Below are 23,217 nucleotides of genomic sequence, written 5' to 3' on the forward strand. Positions count from 1 at the left end.
ACACACAAAAAAAAATGATGGTCATTTTACGTGGGCAATCAAAATTTAAATACATACCTTTAAATCGAGGTGACAAATATTCTTCGAATGTAAATGGTGACATGCATCTAATATTTGCAATGTGAAATTCGCAGCTACTTCTTCACTCACGTGATCTTTCTCGGCAAGGTAATGGAACAATTCCCCTCCTGATACTCTACAACAAAATCATCATAAACGGAATAATATGTTGGTAATATTACCATGTAAAGAAACTTGGATTTAATATGAGCCAACTCAACCTTACAGCCAGTGGTCTAATGTACGAGACACATGCCCCTGGTTTAGCACTCCACAGGCCTTCTCTGTGCACTGTACTGTACCAAAGCTGTATACTTGAATTGGGGCTACTTATGCTCCAGGCCAGTGAGTGAGAGCTCATACATGTAGATGTTACGTACAGTTTGCAGCATACTATAGGTTGAACCAGGAATTGTTGGAATTTAAGACTTACTTATTAAATAAAGTGGGTTTGGGAAATTGTTATTTTTTTTTTTTAGTGTAACAATAAACTGTAGTCTTAGTTAAATAGTTGTGTAATTATGCTTTGTAATATTATGCATTGTTGTTTTCATTTGATGGTTTTTATTTAATTTATTTGGTGTTTTTTCTCTAATTTAACATTTTGCCTATCCATTCTTATTGTAAAAAAGAAAATACTGTACATTCCATAGACATAACAAGTTATTGAGGCTAACAAGTTCTATGTAAAGGTTTAATTTCAACCAGGTCCGCTCAATAAAATGGAATAAAAAGGCTCCTTAGAAATTGTATAGACACGAAAATGGCTAGAGATTCACTTTTTATTCAGGTGTTCACGCTTGAATTACCTTGGTTTTTAACAAGTGTTTTCCCATGACGACAAAAAGAGATTTGTGAACAAACAATTGAATGAAGTGTTTATTTTTAAGCAAGGAACTCTGAACTGAAAAATGACAGTTACAGTATATCACGAGTGTATAAAACTACCTTTTAAAAAAATTGGTACTGATGGTCATTGCGGAGATGTTTAAATTGTTATTTCGCAGCGTACAGTAAATTCCTAAAAACTATATCACTGCTAATAATTTGTTTTGATGATTATCAACACAAAATAATTTGGGTTTTTTTTTCCGTAATTATTGTACCAACCAATAATTAAAATTGTGGAAGGATAATCAAGTGCATTCTCAGTCGCTGGGTGTCTCACTTGTGATGATATGGAAGTCGTGGGTTCGAGTCTTACCAAAGTTTATGCAAGTTAATTAGTACAGTAGTACAGTATAAAAAAGTATTAATTCCTTAAATATTGATGATACTAATAGTGATAATTGTGGTACATTATGGCTTGCCCATGTGTGGGTGTGGCTTGCCCATGTGGTTGACAAATTAGTTTATTATCAATAGAGAGGATGCTCAATGTATTTCTTATCTAATCCATGTTTGGCAACACATTTTCTTAAGTTATGATGGTGCTCTATTATTATTAGGTGTTTAATCCGATACTATGTATTACAAAATAGCATTTTACAACCAATATATAAACAATACAAGTTTATTGATTAGTTTGTTACTCCAAAGAACAAATTCCTTTTGTCAATATTTTGAACTACAGTAGGTCCTAAAGGTGAAGTCCTTGAGGCCATTGATTGCTAGGTAATTGCAACTCTTTAAGCAAACATTTTAATAAAACCAATTGTACATTATAATGTTTGTGAGTTTATGTAATTAGTGTAGGTAGGTGCTAAGTGATCATTTCCCTGAACCAACAATAAAGAGTGGATTAAGTTTTATGTATTTTATCCGTTTATTTTATATTGACACTGTTGATTCGTCTATTTGTTTTTTAGATATTTTTATATAGTTTATTTTATATCATTGTTGTTACTTTGGGAGTACGGAACCTGAACTCTTGTTATAGTGATTACGTTCACTTTTAGGTTCCTGCCTACTCCCTTAGTTTCTGTGTTTTGTTTGTTTGTAACTGGTTTTTGGCAATAAATAATAATAATAATAATAATAATCAAGGTGACAATAATGAGTTGTTGAAGCTTAGTGGTTTTGATAGTTGTCCACTAATTACAGTGCTAGTTTCATATCATTTATCTTTCATTCTAGAAATTAATCATACTCTACTGTTTATATGCATGTACTGTAGCATAATAATTAATAAGTTATGTATATATAATACTAAATAATATTCAAGTCCATAGCAAGGGGGTATTTATTGTAAGTTTGAACGAAACTTCCTAGACAAATGCCCTTTTGAAAAAAGTACTGTAGGCCTTAACAAAGCTTAGCTCATGACGATTCAGGTTGATGGGCAATATAATTCTTAGTGACCAGCTAGTATCGCCTCCAAAAGGTTTGCTAGCTCTCAGAATTATTGACCAGGAGAGAAAGCAGGAACTAAAGAAGTTGTAAACACAACTGGCGAGATTGGACTAACTTATGTCTTATGCTCAGAATCATCTACTGTACGGTGTACCTTTTAACATTGACTTTACTACTACTGTACCTGTACAGTCTTAAACATACTGTACAGTACTGTAACAATCATAACATTGTTGGTATCAAGTTTGTGGTAAACCACGTGTATTAGTTCTGAAAAGAACTGTTGAGTTTCTCGACATTATTCCACTTATATTCTCAGTTTCCTTTCTGCATTCTCACTCCTGAGGACAATCAAAGCATATTGATCGAAACGTCGAGAAACTCAACAGTTCTTTTCAGAACTAATAATACACATGGTGTACCGCAAACTTTATATCAACATTTGATTTCGCCATGCAAACCTTCAAACAATAAATCATATTCATAACATTATACATAAGAAAAGACGCCCTCTTTCCCAATGTGTCCACGACCTTACTTATGATTGAATCTGTGAGTAATCAGCGAAAGAATAAACGTATTATTCAAATCTATTTATTGGATCATCAAAAAGAAATCCTTAAAGCCCGTTTTCCTGTCGACGTTATTCGACGCTATCGTTAACAATAATCTGCGATCTTCTACGTAAACATTGAAATGTTAACGATTTACAGGAAAAGGTACTCGCTATCGTTATCATTTCAACTTGACTGTTAACGATCAACGTCGATAACGTCGAATAACGTAGACAGGAAAACAAGCTTTATATTGCATCTTATGGTTAACTTTCAACATACATATTTTCTTTCTGAATTTTTTAATCAATAATATGATTGTACTGTTGATTGTATCATTGCACTGTATACATAAACTATAATGACTCTTGTATCTCAAATTTAACAATAATTATTGCATCTTATGGTAAGCTTTGTTTTCAACATACACTCATATTCTCTTTCTTAATTTGGTAATCAATACCATATTGACTGTACTATACTGTATAATCAATACATAAATTAAAATGACTCTTGTATCTCAACTGTATCCATACAGTAATTCAAGTTTAAGTAAATTAGACGATGCATACAGTAGCAGCTTTGTTATACTAATAATTATATTGGACAAACATTTAAAATCTTTATAATTAAATGATGTTTAAAACAAATAGTATTTTAAGTACGCAAAGTTTAATGCCATTCGACTCTTAAATTTGAAATAAATTGATTCTAATAAACTTGTTATATTTTATACTGTTCATACATGCTTTCATTTTCAAATTGGTGATGGCAAAATAAATTAACTTTATCAGATGAGCTTAGTTTTTTACATAATTTGTAGAGGTGGGTCAACCTTGGGGTTCCCCATCATGATATATTCGGGCTAATAAACGTCACATGATACAAAATCAACCAATCATATGCCAAGAATACACACTTATTTTTTACAATTAATGAAAAACTTGTATGGAATAATTATTTAACATTTTATAAGCTATATAAATTATTGATATGAATAAAATTGTATGTCCAATTGCAAAATTTATTGAAAATGTTGTAACTAACTTACAATTCTAGAATCAAGACGACATCTAATTTAGATTCAAATACTTGGTGAAGACGTATGATGTTGCAATGGTTAATAGTCCTTAATATCATTACTTCTCGTTCAATGTCCTCTCGTAATACTCCACGTCGACTCGATGCCGTTCGACGTTTCTTTATTAGTTTAGCAGCAAACACTTCTTGTGTGCTTTTACACTTTGCCTCCTTGACTGAGGCATATTGTCCACTGAAACAAGATTTTAAAATTTTAAATTAATTAATTTAACAAAATATTTTTTTTTTACTTTGATTTCTCCTACTTACCTATAATTTTTTTTAAATATCAATGTATCCTAGGCCTATGTTTAAAAAAAATATATGGTTTCCCAATAATACACAAACTATTCTACTGTATACTATAGGCCAAGATTGTCGTTCAATAACAACTTGTTCTCTACGTGTACCTAGGCCCTATAGCAGCTGTAGAGTAGGCTGGTCTACCTCATATGTTGGGTGGCAAGGCTGCCTAACTATGGCACGCCAGGACGGACATAACTATCTCAAGTTGACCTCGCTCGTGTTATGTAGACATCGCTCGTGTTGAGTTTACACATCGCTCGTGTTATGTAGACATCACTCGTGTTGAGTTTACACATCGCTCGTGTTATGGAGACATCACTCGTGTTGAGTTTACACATCGCTCGTGTTATGGAGACATCGCGCGAGTTGAGTTTACACATCACTCGTGTTAGGTTAACATCGCTCGTGTTCAGTTTACACATCGCTCGTGTTGAGTTTATACACGTCGCGCGTGTTGAGGTTTAACACATCGCGTGTGTTGAGTGTTTACACATCGCGCGTGTTGAGTTTTTACACATCGCGCGTGTTGAGTTTTTACACATCGCACGTATTGAGTTTTTACACATCGCACGTATTGAGTTTTTACACATCGCGCGTGTTGAGTTTATATATCGCGCGTGTTGAGTTTTACATATCGCGCATATCAAGTTTACTCTATTGTTAAACCCTCCCTGCCTCCTACTGTAGCTAGGCATAATTTATGTCATGAGACTGGGTCAGGCCTAGGCTATATGCCTAGCTAGGATAGCCTATAGGCCTAGGCTCTGATTTTTACACAAGGCCTTCTAGGCTGGCTGGGCCTGGGCATAATTAGTAATAAATGAATCATTTAATCTAATAAATTCACCCAATAGATCTACGATTCCTTTAGTGTATTCATTAAGCGCCATTTCTACTCTGATTTCTACTCTCTCATGACAAGTACTGTAAGACGAACGGGACATTCTAGCCACGCCTTCTCTCCGCCTCTCTGATTTTTCCAATTAAAATGGAAATAACATTTTCAAAATTTTAAAATGTATATTAATAAAATCATTACTATAAACAATATTTATATTATTTAAAACAATCAATATATTAAAAACAGACTTGAATACCAGGGATACAACATTTTAAAAGCAACATATAAGAACATCAAAAATGCTATAAACATTATATTATAGAGGTTCCAATAATTAGTTAAAATATGCAATAAAATTGGCTAAAAGAATAAATAAAAATGCTGGCATTACTATGCTTGAGATCGATGTGTAAAAACTCAACACGTGCGATGTAAAAAGTTGATACGCGCGATGTGTAAAAACTCAACACGCGCGATGTGTAAAAACTCAACACGCGCGATGTGTAAAAACTCAACACGCGCAATGTGTAAAAACTCAACACGCGCGATGTGTAAAAACTCAACACGCGCAATGTGTAAAAACTCAACACGCGCGATGTGTAAAAACTCAACACGCGCGATGTGTAAAAACTCAACACGCGCTATGTGTAAAAACTCAACACGCGCTATGTGTAAAAACTCAACACGCGCGATGTGTAAAAACTCAACACGCGCGATGTGTAAAAACTCAACACGCGCGATGTGTAAAAACTCAACACGCATGATGTGTAAAAAATCAACACGCGCGATGTGTAAAAACTCAACACGCGCGATGTGTAAAAACTCAACACGCGCGATGTGTTAAAACTCAACACGAGCGATGTGTAAACTGAACACGAGCGATGTCTTCATAACACGAGCGATGTGTAAACTCAACTCAAGCGCTGTCTCCATAACACGAGCGATGTGTAAACTCAACACGAGCGATGTCTACATAACACGAGCGATGTGTAAACTCAACACGAGCGATGTCTACATAACACGAGCGAGATCAACTTGAGATAGTTATGTCCGTCCTGGCGTGCCATACCTAACATACAACAGACAGCCCCACTAGCCTAGCTAGGCCTTGTACTACCCTACTAAAATTAAAAGGTCCTAGCCTAGCTAGGCTAGGCCTATGTTTTAGGTCTGTCTTTAAAAAAACTGTGCAAAGTGGCCTACAGGCTACAGTATATATAGAATTTCAGCATTAGACTTAGCCTAGGCCTACCTTCCAATTTCATTTCCAAGATCATACAAATCCTCCAACGGTTCTACCCGAACTTCCATGTCTGCTCAAATAACATTTGTCCCCATTCTAAGTAAGTCCTGTTTCGTTTCAGCCCAAGCCACGACTGTACCAACTTTCCACCAGTGCCAGCAGCAGCAGAGTGACAGAAAACCATGTGTAGTTGTTTGATGTTGTGTAAAAATAGTTTTACAACTATAGAGGGCGTACAGTACATTTTCACGCTGCTGCGCCAGCTTTAGCCAGTAGCCAGCTACATCCCCAGAGGACTACTCATTCAGAAGCTATATCAAGCAGCAAGTTATTGTTCTAGAGGCTGACGTTTTTGATAATTTGTAAACTAGGATGGGTCATGCTCAAATTATAAACCCCAAAGCACGTCTGGGAGAAGAGAGTCTATATGAAAGCATTTGCTGACAATACAGTATTATATAGATGCATGTAGACGGTAATCTGTAAAATCTTGTTCAATAAACAATTACTTTGTTCTTGCTGTTAACCTAGGCCAGTATTATAATAATTCACTGTCAAATAATCAAAACATTATTATGACTGTCTAGGCTGGTATCTGTCTAGGCTGGTATTTACAATGAGTCCCATTTGACTGTCAATATTATAATACTGTAATTCGCTGTCAGATAATCATTGAATTGTTATCAAAACAGTCCATATAATAGTAAACTTTTTGTTTGTAATAGGATACAATTTATTCACACTTAAAGCATCTAGGCTTGATTAAGTGACCCACAGACTTGACCTTATAGCAATAAAATAAACTAAAGTGACAGAAATTGAGACCGTTTAGTATAATAAAGTAATATTATTTAGACATCAGTTTTATTTAAATTATTTAATAAGCACATCATCTTTTACAGATTCAGTATCTTTTATTTTTCAATTTCAATTGCACAATTATGATATATCAAAGTATGAATTATTGTTGTATTTTACTTCAAATACAAAAGTTATTCTCTTTATTAAACCCATCATAAACTACTCTACATGTCGCTGTTTCTTTAAGATCATCTTCTTGAAAGTTCAATATCGTTAGAATGTTTTTATCACTTGATAAACTTGTGACAAATGAGAGAATTGTAAGTGGAAGATCCCCGTCGATGTCACATTTAAATGGTATGTTGTCACCGAAATCCACCAGTCCATTGGGAATGATATTAATATTGGTATCCTAGGAAAAGGTATAATTTGGCATGATTCAACAGATTCCAATGCAGGACTGGTGATGTCACATCTGAATTTCACGATCTTCCTCCTGCAGACTAGACGAATCCATTGACATTGAATCAACTTTTAATGTCATTTTCTTGATTCTGTCATTCCCAAACCACGAAATAGTTGGTCTGGGATCTCCGCCTGGAGCAGTACATAGAATCGATACGTCATTCCCTATGACAGGAAAATCAATTCCACTTGGGTATGTTACACTACATGATGGAGAATTTGGCCTTGTGATAATATCAAGGAAGGCACTGGCAAGAAAAACATAATCAGTTCTAACTCCACGAATTGCGGAAAAACCACATTTATACTCGCCTTCGTCTGCATAGCTAACATTGTAAATAGTTAAGTTTAACCAACCGTTGTTATCAAGAAAAACATTCTGTGTTAAAACCTCGCTTGATTCAGTATGAAACCATATAACCTGTTCGTTAAGAAGTTTTGAAAACTGGCATCGAAACGTAACATCTTTACCAACCAATTCAGTGATGTCGTCTGGTTCTTGAATAACATACAAGGCGGTTTCAAAATCTACAGTAGATGTGAACTCTTTATCAAAACCATCATAAACTACTCTACATGTCACTGTTTCTTTAAGATCATCTTCTTGAAAGTTTAATATTGTTAGAAGGTTTTTAGAATTTAGAGTGAAGCGATCACTTGCTAAACTTGTGACAAATGAGAGAATTGTAAATGGAAGATCCCCGTCGATGTCACATTTAAATGGTATGTTGTCACCGAAATCCACCAGTCCATTGGGAATGACATTAATATTTGGTATCCTAGGAAAATGTATAATTTGGCATGATTCAACAGATTCTAATACAGGACTGGTGATGTCACATCTGAATGTCACTCCACGATCTTCCTCCTGCAGACTAGACAAACTCATTTTCACTGTATCAACTCTTGATGTCCTAGACATTAATACGTCATTCCTAAACCACGAAATAGTTGGTGTGGGATCTCCGCCTGGAGCAGAACATAGAATCGATGCAGGAAAGTCAATTCCACTTGTATATGTTGCATTACATGATGGAGAATTTGGCCTTGTGACAATATCAAGGAAGGCACTGGCAAGAAAAACATAATCAGTTCTATCTCCACAGACGAATTGTGGAAAATCTACATATATACTCGCCTTCGTCTGCATAGTCAACATTGTAAATAGTCAGAGTTGACCAGTCGTTGTTATCAAGAAAAACATTCTGTGTTAACACCTTTTTTGCTTCAGTATGAAATCATATAACCTGTTCGTTAAGAAGTTCTGAGAACTGGCATCGAAACGTAACATCTTCACCAACCAATTCAGTGATGTCGTCTGGTTCTTGATAACATACAAGGCAGTTATGAAGCCAGGTAAACAACAAAAACACAAGTACAGCACTAGATTCGACATCGCAAATGTATGCTACATTTAATACTAAATAATCATGTTTTTGATCTTATCACAAGAATGACACTAGATTCGACATCGCAAATTTATGCTACATTACTAAATAATCGTATGTACTTATCACAAGAATGAGTAAGCCGCGATTTTTGCATTAGAGTGTAACAGAGAGTGATGCCCGCCCTCATAAGGACGGATGTATTGATTTAATAGATATTATACATGTACATTAAATATAATTATGATAATATATTTTGCAATTATAAAACATTTTATAAACATATCTAATAAAAAAACTAGTGTACATTCACTTCTATAGACAATTATTTACCACCATGCTATATTAGTTCACAAAGAAAGGCCGAACAGCAACAACAAAAACCATCAAGCGTTACTCAGCACGGCCTATTCTTTGCCATTGCCGTGTACTAATCTACGCCCGGTAAATTAAGTAATGTTTTTATGATATAAACTAGTATAAATACATGTTATTAATAGAATTAATATAAATTTTTTTTACCAGAAACAAGTTAAATATAAAAATATTATTAAACTATCCTTCGTGAAAACGCGTAAACAGCAACACGGCCGGTGTAGCGCCCGGTTAATTGTTGATGAAGCGAACTGTTTATTCGGCAGTTTTTTACAAAATAAATTGCATGAAACTAACAATTAAATATTCAAAAAACATTTAACATGATGTTGGCATGTAGTTGATAACATTTTTTATCATGAAAACATTACCGGTGGTGGTCTAGGCTTAGATTAGTGAGACCGTCACACAAATTTAACAAAAAGTTATATACATCCTGACTTATGGCGGCGCCCTACCGAATGGACAATATTAATGTTACAGGGAAAACTGCGGATTACTCATTCTTGTGATATACTATATATTCTTTCATCTTATTAAAATCTCGTCAGTGCAGCAGCCGCGCCCATGTTTCAAACTGCGTCACACAACAAAATAATGACAAAAAAACAAACAATAGGCCAAGTCGTTGTTATTATGTAAAATATTTTTGTTATTAAAGATCGCATCAATACATATGGTATAATAATAATCATTATATATTATAATATCATTATGGTATAATAGCAATAGAAAAACGTAGGCCAAGTCGTTACGCAAAATATTTTTATTATTGAGAATCGGATCAATACATCATATTATCATTTTGTGCTACGGAAGCCATCTTGCAGAGATGACAATCAACTTGACAAGCCAACAAGCCAACAACATGCAGCAGAATTTTCAGGGGATTTCCGGACACCATGTTAATTTAAAAATCCTGAACGGAGGGTCGTACAATATTCTTAAACGATTAGTTTAACTTCCATCACTGCATGATTTGTTAAAAATTGAATAATTGTTTGATCTCCTTTTTTTTTAAATCAGAAAATGTAATTGTTTTTTGTAAAATAGTATTATTATTACTGCTTTTGGACACAATAACAAAATAAAGATCTTCTATCATAAATCAGAACTATTAAAAAACAAAAATTAACTTCCACAGAGTCCAGTCCAGTGGCCTCACATGTTTTCACTAACTTAGTTCATTATATTATATGTAACATATAAAATGGTATTTTAAGGTTCTAGCAAAACTAAATTCTAAATCAAATTTACCGGTATCTAATTTTAAGTTGATCTATTTTGATTTTTACGATAATACCATATCAACGCCGTAGTTACTAATATTACAATGATAACAGCTAAAACACCCAGAACTATAGCTAAGGTAGGTGTGGTTTCTGTATTTGGACTGACGTCATTATCTCTGTCGTCATTTAAATCTGGTAAGATGGTTTCAAAATCTACAGTAGATGTGAACTCTTTATCAAACCCATCATAAACTACTCTACATGTCAATGTTTCTTTAAGATCATCTTCTTGAAAGTTTAATATCGTTAGAATGTTTTTAGAATTTACAGTGAACCGACCACTTGCTAAACTTGTGACAAATGATAGAATTGTAAGTGGAAGATCCCCGTCGATATCACATTTAAATGGTATGTTGTTATCGAAATCCACCAGTCCATTGGGAACGATATTAATATTTGGTATCCTAGGAAAAGGTATGATTTGGCATGATTCGACAGATTCCAATGCAGGACTAGTGATGTCACATTTGAATGTCACTCCACGATCTTCCTCCTGCAGACTAGACAAAACCATTGAAACTGAATCAACTCTTGATGTCATAGACTCGAATACGTCATTCTTAAACCACGAAATAGTTGGTCTGGGATCTCCGCCTGGAGCAAAACATAGAATCGATACGTCGTTCCCTACGACAGGAAAGTCAATTCCACTTGGGTATGTTACACTACATGATGGAGAATTTGGCCTTGTGACAATATCAAGGAAGGCACTGGCAAGAAAAACATAATTATTTCCGTCTCCTCGTGCTGTCATATATCCACATTTATACTCGCCTTCGTCCGCGTAGCTAACATTATAAATAGTCAGATTTAACCAGTCGTTGGTATCAAGAAAAACATTCTCTGTTAACACCTTGTTTGCTTCGGTATGAAACCATATAACCTGTTCGTTAAGAAGTCCTGAGAACTGGCATCCAAACGTAACATCTTCACCAACCAATTCAGTGATGTTTTCTGGTTCTTGAATAACAGACAAGGCGGTTATGAAGCCAGGCAAGCAACAAAAATACAAGTACAGCACCAGATTCGACATCGCAAATACTATGCAACTGAACGGTGCTTCAGATATGTGTGCCTTTGTTGAATGAAAAGTCACCTTATAGGTACAATGGTGTATTAACTAGCTTACTGTCAAGGTTGTTTCTGTTTTAGTACAGAGTTATTAATCAAACAAAAATAATACAGTAGTACGAATGACGTCACACAAAGCAATACTATCAATGACAATACATATTACAGTATATATATATATAGCAAACCTTAAACTGTGGTAATCCTTTTTCACACTAAAAAAAAACAGGAAACCGTAGTTACAGAAACGTGTTAAGGAAATGACTTTGCTACGGCCTACAATCGTCAACATTCCTTTGGGATAAATTATACCATAACATGATATTTCCTATGACGATAAACGAATTCCTTTACTATGCTGGTGCGCATTTATTATGTCAATTAGGATTTGGTTCAATAGGTCTAGGATATACTAAACATATTCCGGGCATAAAATAAACATAAGTCTACTGTAACCGTAAATTAGTGGTAGGGAAAGTCAAAAGAGGCGATACTGAAAAATGTTTAACGTCACTATAGACATGATACTGCTCGTGTATCTGATAGAATTTGTATATCTATTCATTGTAAAGAGTGAATCAACCTTATGCACGTTTATTGAAGAGTTAATAGCTCTGTATACACCATCACACTTTGTGACACAAAAATGTGATGTGCCCATAATAGACATGATAATGTCATATCACTACCAAATTTGGGCACATCATACTTTTTTTGTCAAACTATAGTTTGATAGTGTAGACAGAGCTGATTGTAGGGTCCTAGGTCTACTTGTAGGCCTACAAGTTACAAAATCGATGGAAGATAACTTCAATAATGGATTTATTAGCTTTTCCAAGTCAGTTTAATCTCACAAGCTGTGGCATTTGTGATACAATACAACATAAAATGCCAGCAATTAAGTTGTTAATTATTATAAAAGAAAACGCTTATTGTACAATGTCACTGCCAATTTGTGAATAATCACTAGATGAGGTATTAAGTTTCGGAAAATTAATAGTCTATGAAGTCTGAAAAACTTCAGCAGTTATTTAATAGATTATTAATTCAAAAATTTACAAAAATGTGTACAACACGTACGAGATTAAAATACACCATGAATCATGTAGTGTAGCATGGTATAAAACTTCAATGAAATTAAACATTAAAAGCAGAAAAATAGGAAATAAAATTGTAAACAAATTTACTCCCTCCAAAAAACAACCCCCATTAAATGTTACTGCTGTCTCCCGGTATATCTTAACTAACTATTGACAGTCGTGTATGAAATAAAATAAACAAATTCAAAACTCAAGCAACAAAAATATATGTTAATTACGGAGGAGGAATTGCTGGAAGTTGGTTTGTTTTCGGTAAAGCAGTGAATCCTATGTCGTAGTTACCAGTTCGTGTCCTAAAGCACATGGCCTTAAAATGCCAGAGCAACGCTGTAGTTACTAAGATTAAAATGACTATGATTACAGCTAAAACAGAAAGAACTATTATTAAACTGGATTTGTCGTCTGTATTTTGACCGATGTCACTTAAATATGGTAAAATTTCTTCAAAATCTACAGTAGATGTGAATTCTTTAGCAAACCCATCATAAACTACTCTACATGTCACTGTTTCTTTAAGATCATCTTCTTGAAAATTTGATATTTTTAGAACATTTCTTTCAGAGTTAAGAGTGACTCGATCACTTGCAATGCTTGTAAGAAATGAGAGAATAGTTAAGGGAAGATCTCCGTCAAAGTTACATTGGAACGGTATGTTGCTACCGAAATCCACCTGTCCATTATAAGTTATATTGATTATTGGTATCTCAGGAAAAGGTATAATTTGGCATGATTCGACAGATCCCAATGCAGGACTGGTGATGTCACATCTGAATGCCACTCCACGATCTTCTTCCTGCAGACTAGACAAAACAACTGATAATGATGAATTCATTTCTGATGCCATAGACTTGACTTCGTCATTCCTAAACCACGAAATAGTTGGATTGGGATCTCCGCCTGGAGCAGAACATATAATCGATACATTGTTCCCTATGACAGGAAAGTCAATTCCACTTGGGTATGTTGCACTACATGATGGAGAATTTGGCCTTGTGATAATATCAAGAAAGGCGCTGACAGGAAAATAATATTCCGTTCTATCTCCACGAATTGTGGTATACCCACATTTATACTCGCCTTCGTCTGCATAGCCAACATTATGAATAGTCAAGTTTAACCAGCCGTTCATATCAACATTCGGTGTTAACACCGCGTTTGATTCAGTATGAAACCATATAACCTGTTCTTCAACGAGTCCTGAGAACTGGCATCGAAACGTAACATCTTCATCAACCAATTCAGTGATGTTGTCTGGTGCTTGACTAACATGCAAGAAGGCGGTTATGAAGCCAGGCAAACAACAAAAACACAAGTACAGCACTAGATTCGACATCGCAAATTTAGGCCTAATTATACTACACTACCAAAATCCGTAGCATATAGTAGAAAACCATCGGATAGGAATGCGGAACCCCAGGTTCGAAGTTCTAATTCCAAGCAATCGTTCCAAGGGTCTTTGATATTTTCTATTGTTGATGATATTTATTCAATTGTCTACGTCACACATACAAATAATAACCACAATTTAATCGCCAGTGGCAATTTAAAAGCAAACAAAGCAGGTTGTTGTTATGTAAAATTATGTTTGTTATTGGGGATTGTGGGATTAAAGATCGGTTGACTAGACACAATGATGTGCTCTTACCTGCTATTATTAATTATCTACGTCAACATTAGCTATAAACTCCCATAGCTGCTATTTATAATCGAATTGCACATTATATCACGTTGATGAGATTTTTAGGTCGTATTATAATAAGAGAGCAAACTGCCGGTCATTGTATGATCAAACACCACGAGTGACGATCACTAACAAAACCTCTACAGCTGGTGCATCTGCATAGTATGCAATTGAATTGAACTAAAAATAAGCACAAGCTTAATGCAAATTTGTCTCCAAAACATTCCGTTTGGTTGACACATGTAAAGTACTGCACATCTGGAGCAAAACTGCCATATTATATTAAACAATCTATCATACTGTTAATGTAAACAAATGGTTACAATAATGCAAAAAAAAACAACAATTTAAAATTCAAATATTCTTTTATTGTACAAAAATATCAAGTATATAGAAAAAAAAAACTATTAAGGCAGATTATGTAGGTAATTATTTAAATCACAAAATTATAGAGTTTGTTCTGATAATGCAATGATATTGTTTTTGAAAAAACTAACAAAAATTCGAATGAACTACAAATATGCACTCCATCTAGAGTAGGTACAGTTATACTTTTAATATTCCTTTCACACACGGTAGTTTTGTACGCGTGCACGCAGTGCACTTGCAAACTCCCGAGTTTTGCGATGTGAAAGAGGGCATAACTCACAAATGTGTTTTATGTGTTTGTACTGCAGAAGAACCCCAGGACACCTCCAGGATTTGGACTTTGTCCATTTAATAGAAAAGCGTCCCCTTAATAATAGCGTTCCCTTAACTTTGATGTCCTCAAACTCGGGAGTTTGCAAGTGCACGCAGTGCACGCGTACAAAACTACCGTGTGTGAAAGGAATATTAAAAGTATAACTGTACCTCCTCAAAGGATTCCTACTGTATTTTAGACATTAAGACCATTCTTTATGAACAATTAACAAAAAACGCTGCTTCTAAATAATTAAATTGTCAGTTTAGATGTATCGGTATGGGTTGCATTGTAGTCATAAATCATATATATTTTCTCCTTTAAGTACTAACCCGTAATTATACCATTTAAGCAAACATGACGGCAAAAGAATTACAATTGTTTATAAGCCACACCTGGAAGAGTTGATTAAATAGTATATAAATATATTTTTCTTCTTTTACACCATAAAAATATACTAAATCAATATAATTATTTATGTACGAAAGTACTATAGCCTACTGTACAAACATATCACATCGTTAATACCAGGGAAGTTCACTCTTCCCCATGGAAGTTCACTCTTCCCCATGGAAGTTCACTTTTCCCCATGGAAATCCACTCTTCCCCATGGAAGTTCACTCTTCCCCATGGAAATTTACACTTCCCTGGGGAAGTTCACTCTTCTCCATAAAAGTCCACTCTTTCTCATGGAAGTCCACTCTTCCCCGTGGAAATTTATTCTTCCCCATAGAACTCCACTCTTTCCCATGGAAGTTCATTTTTCCCCATGGAAGTTCACTCTTCCCCGTGGAAGTTCACTCTTCTTCATGGAAGTCCACTCTTCCCCGTGGAAGTTTATTCTTCCCCATAGAACTCCACTCTTTCCCATGGAAGTTCATTCTTCTCCATGGAAGTTTACTCTTCCCAATAGAAGTTCACTCTTCCCCGTGGAAGTTCACTCTTCCCCGTAGAAGTTCACTCCTCTTCATGGAAGTCCACTCTTCCCCATGGAAGTCCACTCTTCCCCAGGGAGGTCCACTCTTCCCCGTGGAAGTTCATTCTTCCCGAGGAAGTCCACTCTTCCCCATGGAAGTTCAGGCTTCCCCATGGAAGTTTAGGCTTCCCCATGGAAATTCACTCTTCCCCATAAAAGTCCACTCTTTCTCATGGAAGTCCACTCTTCCCCATAGAAGTTCATTCTTCCCCGTTGAAGTTCATTCTTCCCCATAGAAGTTCACTCTTCCCCATGGAAGTTCACTCTTCTCCATGGAAGTTTATTCTTTCCCATGGAAGTTCACTCTTCCCCAGAGAAGTTCACTCTTCTCCATGGAAGTTTATTCTTTCCCATGGAAGTTCACTCTTCCCCAGAGAAGTTCACTCTTCCCCAGGGAAGTCCACTCTTCCCCGTGGAAGTTCACTCTTCCCCGTGGAAGTTTATTCTTTCCCATGGAGGTTCACTCTTCCCTAGAGAAGTTCACTCTTCCCCAGGGAAGTCCACTCTTCCCTGTGGAAGTTTATTCTTCCCCATAGAACTCCACTCTTTTCCATGGAAGTTCATTCTTCCCCATGGAAGTTCACTCTTCTTCATGGAAGTCCACTCTTCCCTATGGAAGTTCACTCTTCCCCAGGGAGGTCCACTCTTCCCTGTGGAAGTTCATTCTTCCCCACGGAAGTCCACTCTTCCCCAATGGAAGTTTATTCTTCCCCATAGAAGTTTATTCTTCCCCATAGAAGTTCACTCTTCCCCATGGAAGTTCACTCTTCCCCATGGAAGTTCATTCTTTCCCATAGAAGTCCACTCTTCCCCATGGAAGTTCACTTTTCCCCATGGAAGTTCACTCTTTCCCATGGAAGTTCACTTTTCCATGTCAGTAACATACAATTCGGTGTCTAGCTTTTGAATAAGATTTCGATAACAAAATAGGTCTTAAAATTAAAAGCTGGTCTATAAAGGGTAATTAATTACAGGAAGACAAATAATGGTAATAAGATTTATCAATATTATTTTATAAACGAATGTTCAGTATATTACATTTTAAATATTACTATAAGAGCAATAAAATCGAACTGTTTCTTTAAAATTTCAAATCATAGTTGATTCGGCTTTACCTTTTGCATTTAAACGGTTTCAAAATATACTTGTTTTACACAATCATTTTCATATTTCTAAGCAGTGCGTGTCTCCATAGACAAATTTACTTTTCCCTAGTTAATCTTATTCCATCTAAAAAATAATGCTATGAGAATCTCTCTCGTTCAGTTTTAAAGAATCATGCAAACGGAAGCACACAGTTTGTTCATTTTGCCAACTACAGTATATAAATATATGATTGGCAAATGCAGTTTAAATATATGGTTGTAACAACATTTCAATAGTATTCCTTTTCATCGCCATTAGTAAGTCATACATTGCCGACTACCGTAATTTTTTACTTTTTCAGTAACGATCTGACACTTTCAACTTAACTTACTTTTGTTGGAGAGGTGTTTGTAATTTGTTCACACCATTTCAATCTCCATTTTAACTTAAGCTTGGCTCCCTGTTAGACCCAACGCAATGCTGTAATCGCACTGCAAATAATTTGACCAATCACAAGGCTTGGATCGTCCGAACTATCACATACGATTGGTCAACTCACTTGTGTTACACTTGCGTCAAAGTGAGAACCAAGCATTAACCTGTACCAGTAGACTTGCTTCATTTTCATATTGCCTACCACCTGACTTCCATAAAACTGGATTAATAGAACACCAGATTTAACATCAAATTAGCAGCAAATTATGCTTTTAATTTATTTTATATATATATATATATATATGTTCATTTGTTTTTCAAACTATTTTGTATTATAACTTCTTACAGGCATTATAACTCCTATTATTATTTATCACTACTTTATATTATATAAATATACCTCAAAATAAAATAGAACTTTAATTTTAAATTGGCAATTTGAGTTGTTTTATCTTTTATTTTTAGATAAATGTTATCTTACATTAATTACAAAAGTTGATTGGAAAGTACTGTCCTTTAATAAAAAAAAACAATAAAAATTACAATAAAATTAGCAATAATACTGTATATGAATACAAAAAAAGTATCATGTACACATATAGAACTCCTATAGATCTGGTTGGTGTTCATACATGTTGTATCAAAGTAACGTAAACTAATACATAGCATAGTAAGGTAATTAAGTATCATGTACACATATGGAACTCCTATAGATCTGGTTGGTGTTCATACATGTTGTATCAAAGTAACGTAAACTAATACATAGCATAGTAGTAAAGGTAATTAAGTATCATGTACACATATGGAACTCCTATAGATCTGGTTGGTGTTCATACATGTTGTATCAAAGTAACGTAAACTAATACATAGCATAGTAGTAAAGGTAATTAAGTATCATGTACACATATGGAACTCCTATAGATCTGGTTGGTGTTCATACATGTTGTATCAAAGTAACGTAAACTAATACATAGCATAGTAGTAAAGGTAATTAAGTATCATGTACACATATGGAACTCCTATAGATCTGGTTGGTGTTCATACATGTTGTATCAAAGTAACGTAAACTAATACATAGCATAGTAAGGTAATTAAGTATCATGTACACATATGGAACTCCTATAGATCTGGTTGGTGTTCATACATGTTGTATCAAAGTAACGTAAACTAATACATAACATAGTAGTAAAGGTAATTACACTACATCTAAATGTGCAATTCTTCTTCAATACCAAAGTTTACGCTGCCCATTTATAATATTAAGATAATTTCATCTACGAGGAATATATAAAAACTTTTTACTTCCATAAAACACATTATTATTATTATTATTATTATTAGTATTATCATATCACTTATAGGACTCTATTGCATGTATAGATAGTATAATACATTTAAAAATTATAAAACTAATATATTTTATTTTTAAACTTGTTTTAAAGAGATTTACCGACAAGGTACTGTACATTGGAAGACATTTTGTGGACAAACTTTGACAAAAGTTAACAACTTATGTTTTGTGTACAGTGGTTGTCATGGATACTAATATGTGAACTCACAAAATCATATGTACTATTTTTGTTTAGAAATTTCGTCTATAAAATATTTTCAAAAATAGGCAGTAAAAATATCCAGAAAAAGGCATTTAAACGTAAAACTAAAGCTTGAAAAAAAAATATTCATAATATGGTGAAAAAACACTAGTAAGGTAAGGTTTGAAGTACACCATTCGTTTTCAAAGGGATAAATAAAAGTCAGATTTAGAATTTCCTAACATGCTACAACCGACCAAAAGATTATATTTGTAGTGAAAACGTCATTGTGGAGTAAGAAAGCCTTACTCCACGTATGTGCTGAGAAGCAAACAGATGGATGCAAAGTAGCACAGAAGATTCGGCACGTTTGGGAGAACATCGGTTTTCCCTTCTGGAAACAAATGGCGTACCACAATTCTCAATTTAATTCCATACACTCGAATCATCTAAAGAAACCTAACTAGATTGTCCAATATTTCTAAATTAATTAAAAAATTATCATATCATATAAATATATTTTTTTTTTGAAAAAATAATTTCATTATAAAATAATTACATAGAATAATTTGCATCTTCGAAAACTCTTTGCTGCAAAATATCATTTTCTCCTAATTTTTGATACCTAACATCCTTAAACGCAGTTTCATTTCTTCTGAGTTTGAAAAATATACAAAATGCTAACAAAACGCATATAACTATCAGGATTGAAACTACGCCGACAACTTTTACGTATGCGTTGTTTTGTAGAGGAAGATATAAAAGAACGCAAACTGTATCACGCTTGGTGTAATCTTTACTGCATTCAATGCACTCTGTCTGCATCCCGCCGTAACACGTAGAGCAAGACTCATGACACTCTTTGCACCATGTGTCCTTCAGATAGAAGCCATTTTGACACTTACTAGACCCGTCGCGTCTACTCGTGCATCCATTAACACCAGCACCTAAACACGAGGAACACTCTTTGTGACAAGGTAAACAAGATTCTTTGAATCCAGTCTCCCAAGGCTCTTTAATTGCTGCTCTATATTTGCCTTCTGGACATGGTTTGGTTGTTGGACGTTCTTGTAAACAATCAGTTTCTTCTCCACCGTAACAGGTGAAACATCGTTGGTGGCAGTGTTGACAGATTCCTAGACCATGATCAAGATATGTTCCATCAGGGCAGTTGTCAATTGTAGTTGATTTCATTAAAATACAATCAAATGGGTTTGGCCCGGTGCATGATGTACAATCTGAATGGCATTGTTTACAAATGTTGCTGGCAATTTCCAAAAAGAATCCTTGAGAACAGGCAGCGACTTCTGGAGTGGTTGCTGCTGCTTCATCTAAACAACTATCATAGTTGTTACATTTTAAACAACCTTCAAGACAAGTCCTGCATTGCCAAGTTGACACATCCAAGTAGCTACCAGTTACCACTTCACCATTTATAACTGGTCTACATTCTGGAACATCTTTTACCTCTATGCATCCTTCTGTACCTTCTACCATACATGTGTGACATGATGGATGGCATAAATTACAGGTTCCTTCCCGTTCTCTGTAGTAACCTTCAGTACAGTCATAATCTGTCTTGTTTGGTGGTGCGTCAGTCATTTTTCTGTTTGTAGTTGCTATTTGTTCTTTAGTGCTAGGATTTGGCTTGGTGGTTAATTTCTGAGTTGTATACTTTTTCTCAGTGGTAGATATTGGTTTAATAGTTGTTCTTTCCACATCTGTAGTTTTTTCGGTGGTTGGGTTAGATTGATTGGTCCTTAGTTGACTACTTGGTTTTTCGCTTGTTATACTCTCGGTGAAAGTTACTTTAGTGGTTGACTGTGATGGTTTAGTGGTTGGTTTTAATAGTTCAGTGGTTGGTTTTACTGGTTCAGTGGTTGGTTTTACTGGTTCTGTGGTTGGTTCATATGGTTTAGTGGTTTTCTGTGCTGCAATAGGTTCGCTAAGTGGTTCATTTACTGTTTCTGTGCCGTATAATTTTAACGTCCAGGAGGTCAAGAAACCTGAAATAAAAAGAAATATTTGATTTATATTGAAAAGAAAATCAAAAGATTTTCTACAAATTAAGGTATCACTTACAAATGATTTCTGATTGTAGTATTAATCAATAATGATTTCTATTTTAATAAATAAATTTAATAATTTTAATAATACAAAACTAGTACTGTTAAATAATCCAGGGTTATTTAAATGTAGCAGAAAAAAGTTTTGAATGCCTACCGGTGTTATATGAGCTTCCTTTGTTTTCTATCTGCAATGTCCATTTTCCTTGAGGTTGTTCTCCCCATGTATGAGTGCTCATAAACTCCCAGTTAGAAAAGCCAGTTCCTGATGCATCATGTGGTCTCTTAGGCAGTAGCATCGCAGACGTACCCATTGGAGACGTCAGATGGATAACCAGGTCTCCGCGCCGAGGGAACGTTATAGATAACACTGCATGCACTTTCTCTAAGTAATTCAATTTCTCAGAGGTTCCTGCACAACCATCGCTTATATGGTCTAACAATAGTTTTCCCTTGATTTGTCTAATAATATAAATATAAAATAAGTTGAAGACAAAGGTCAAAGCTTCAATTTCTGGAATGTAATAATTTGAGTGCAAACCATTTATTTTATTAATATTCATATTTTATTAATAATACAAACAGTACAATAGAGGAATATTAAGACAAGACATAAGACAAGACATAAAATAAGACAAACTAAGACCTAGGAAAGCTAGCACTCATAGACTACCAACACCACTGTTGGTTTGTGTGATTTATTGTGGGCATACAGGGACATTGGGAAGTGTTTCTTCACTCGAATCTTTGACAGTTCTGGGAGACAACATACATACTGTATTGTATAATAAAAGCACTGATATTCTTACTAGGTCTACAGTGTAATACAGTATCAAACTAACAACATTATTCAATGAGGTAAATACAGTAAGTTCATCTCATTCAGCACATTGCTATACCCACAGTATTACTAATCAAATGGAAATTATACAGTAGGCCTGCTTCAGGACAGAACACCACAAATATTTTATACCAAGTACATTAACACTTACAACCTTGGTACAATGGTAGTGCTCAAAATTACCCACAGTATGACTAATCAAATGGAAATTATACAGTAGGCCTGGTTTAGAGCAGAATACCGTTGCACTGGCCCAAATATTTTATACTAAAAGTACATTAACACTTACAACATTGGTAGTGCTCAAAATTACATGAGTGTTAATATGATAAGCATATGAGATTGCTCACATTTACATTTAAGCATAAAAACTACATATATTTTACCAATAGTTTATCTGATAATATAAGAGTAACACTTACTTGCGTTGTGAGACAACAGCCTGACTACATGTTTTCATAGGAGGTACAGTTGGCCACCTTAATGCTAGATCTACCATAGCTGAAGCATCCATCAATCCAAATCCATATGAATGACTTACTGAAAACCGAATGAAGAATATACTTTGAGAATAAAGAACTATATTTCTCCTTCCTTCATTCATTCATTCATTTATTTTATCAAAATCACCAAAAAAAAAATAAAAAGGTTCATGAATAAAACAGTATTAAAAACAACATATAAAACAGTGATGAAAATATTTTAAAACATCCACTCAATGCAAGTTGATGTACTATTTGGCATATATATGATATCATATGATAGTGCAGTGCTGTTCTGTGCGAGTGAGTGGTCGAGCGGTTAAGACACCGCAATTATGTAGCCATAACATTGGCAAGGGTTTAAGGCTTACTCGCTCATGGTTCTGGTGGTAAAACAAGTCTTCTTGGATAAGGACTAGAAACCAGTGTATACATCTAGCTCATGTGCACTTTAAAGAACCTAGTACATCTTTCATTACCCTGGTGTACTAGTACACACACAGCTTCTGATAATAACTGGGCCCTCTGTGAGACCCAGTATAAATAAATTCAAATTCAAATAGGTGTA

At 34.8% G+C, this 23,217-nt stretch overlaps 4 protein-coding genes across 5 annotated transcripts in view; all 4 read right to left on the reverse strand.

Moving 5' to 3' along the window:
* Nucleotides 1-6,844, reverse strand: part of LOC140051425 (death-associated protein kinase 1-like) — a 64,601-nt gene extending 57,757 nt beyond the window's left edge. Inside the window, exons 1-3 of the mRNA XM_072096637.1 lie at nt 6,386-6,844; nt 3,958-4,179; nt 58-196 (exon numbers count right to left, since the gene is read on the reverse strand). Coding sequence (XP_071952738.1) covers nt 58-196; nt 3,958-4,179; nt 6,386-6,444 — 420 coding nt within the window. The 5' untranslated portion in view covers nt 6,445-6,844. The remainder of the gene's footprint in view (nt 1-57; nt 197-3,957; nt 4,180-6,385) is intronic.
* Nucleotides 6,845-7,646: 802 nt separating this feature from the next.
* Nucleotides 7,647-8,801, reverse strand: LOC140051827 (roundabout homolog 2-like). The gene has a single exon (XM_072097147.1). The coding sequence runs from the start codon at nt 8,799-8,801 to the stop codon at nt 7,647-7,649; it is 1,155 nt and encodes a 384-aa protein (XP_071953248.1).
* Nucleotides 8,802-12,241: 3,440 nt separating this feature from the next.
* LOC140051426 (neural cell adhesion molecule 2-like) lies at nt 12,242-14,292 on the reverse strand. The gene has a single exon (XM_072096638.1). The coding sequence runs from the start codon at nt 14,199-14,201 to the stop codon at nt 13,083-13,085; it is 1,119 nt and encodes a 372-aa protein (XP_071952739.1). The 5' UTR covers nt 14,202-14,292; the 3' UTR covers nt 12,242-13,082.
* Nucleotides 14,293-14,902: 610 nt separating this feature from the next.
* Nucleotides 14,903-23,217, reverse strand: part of LOC140050951 (proprotein convertase subtilisin/kexin type 4-like) — a 32,731-nt gene continuing 24,416 nt past the window's right edge. For both annotated transcript variants that reach the window (XM_072095965.1, XM_072095966.1), the window contains exons 12-14: nt 22,590-22,707; nt 21,484-21,788; nt 14,903-21,266 (exon numbers count right to left, since the gene is read on the reverse strand). In XM_072095965.1, coding sequence (XP_071952066.1) covers nt 19,816-21,266; nt 21,484-21,788; nt 22,590-22,707 — 1,874 coding nt within the window. In that variant the 3' untranslated portion in view covers nt 14,903-19,815. The remainder of the gene's footprint in view (nt 21,267-21,483; nt 21,789-22,589; nt 22,708-23,217) is intronic.

The sequence above is a fragment of the Antedon mediterranea genome, chromosome 6, assembly GCF_964355755.1.
Source record: "Antedon mediterranea chromosome 6, ecAntMedi1.1, whole genome shotgun sequence".
Lineage (NCBI taxonomy): Eukaryota > Metazoa > Echinodermata > Crinoidea > Comatulida > Antedonidae > Antedon > Antedon mediterranea.

Bases quoted from the DNA above. Each gene is read 5' to 3' on its own strand.
- LOC140051827 (XM_072097147.1), bottom strand. From the start codon at position 8,801: ATGTTGACTATGCAGACGAAGGCGAGTATATATGTAGATTTTCCACAA.
- LOC140051426 (XM_072096638.1), bottom strand. From the start codon at position 14,201: ATGTCGAATCTAGTGCTGTACTTGTGTTTTTGTTGTTTGCCTGGCTTC.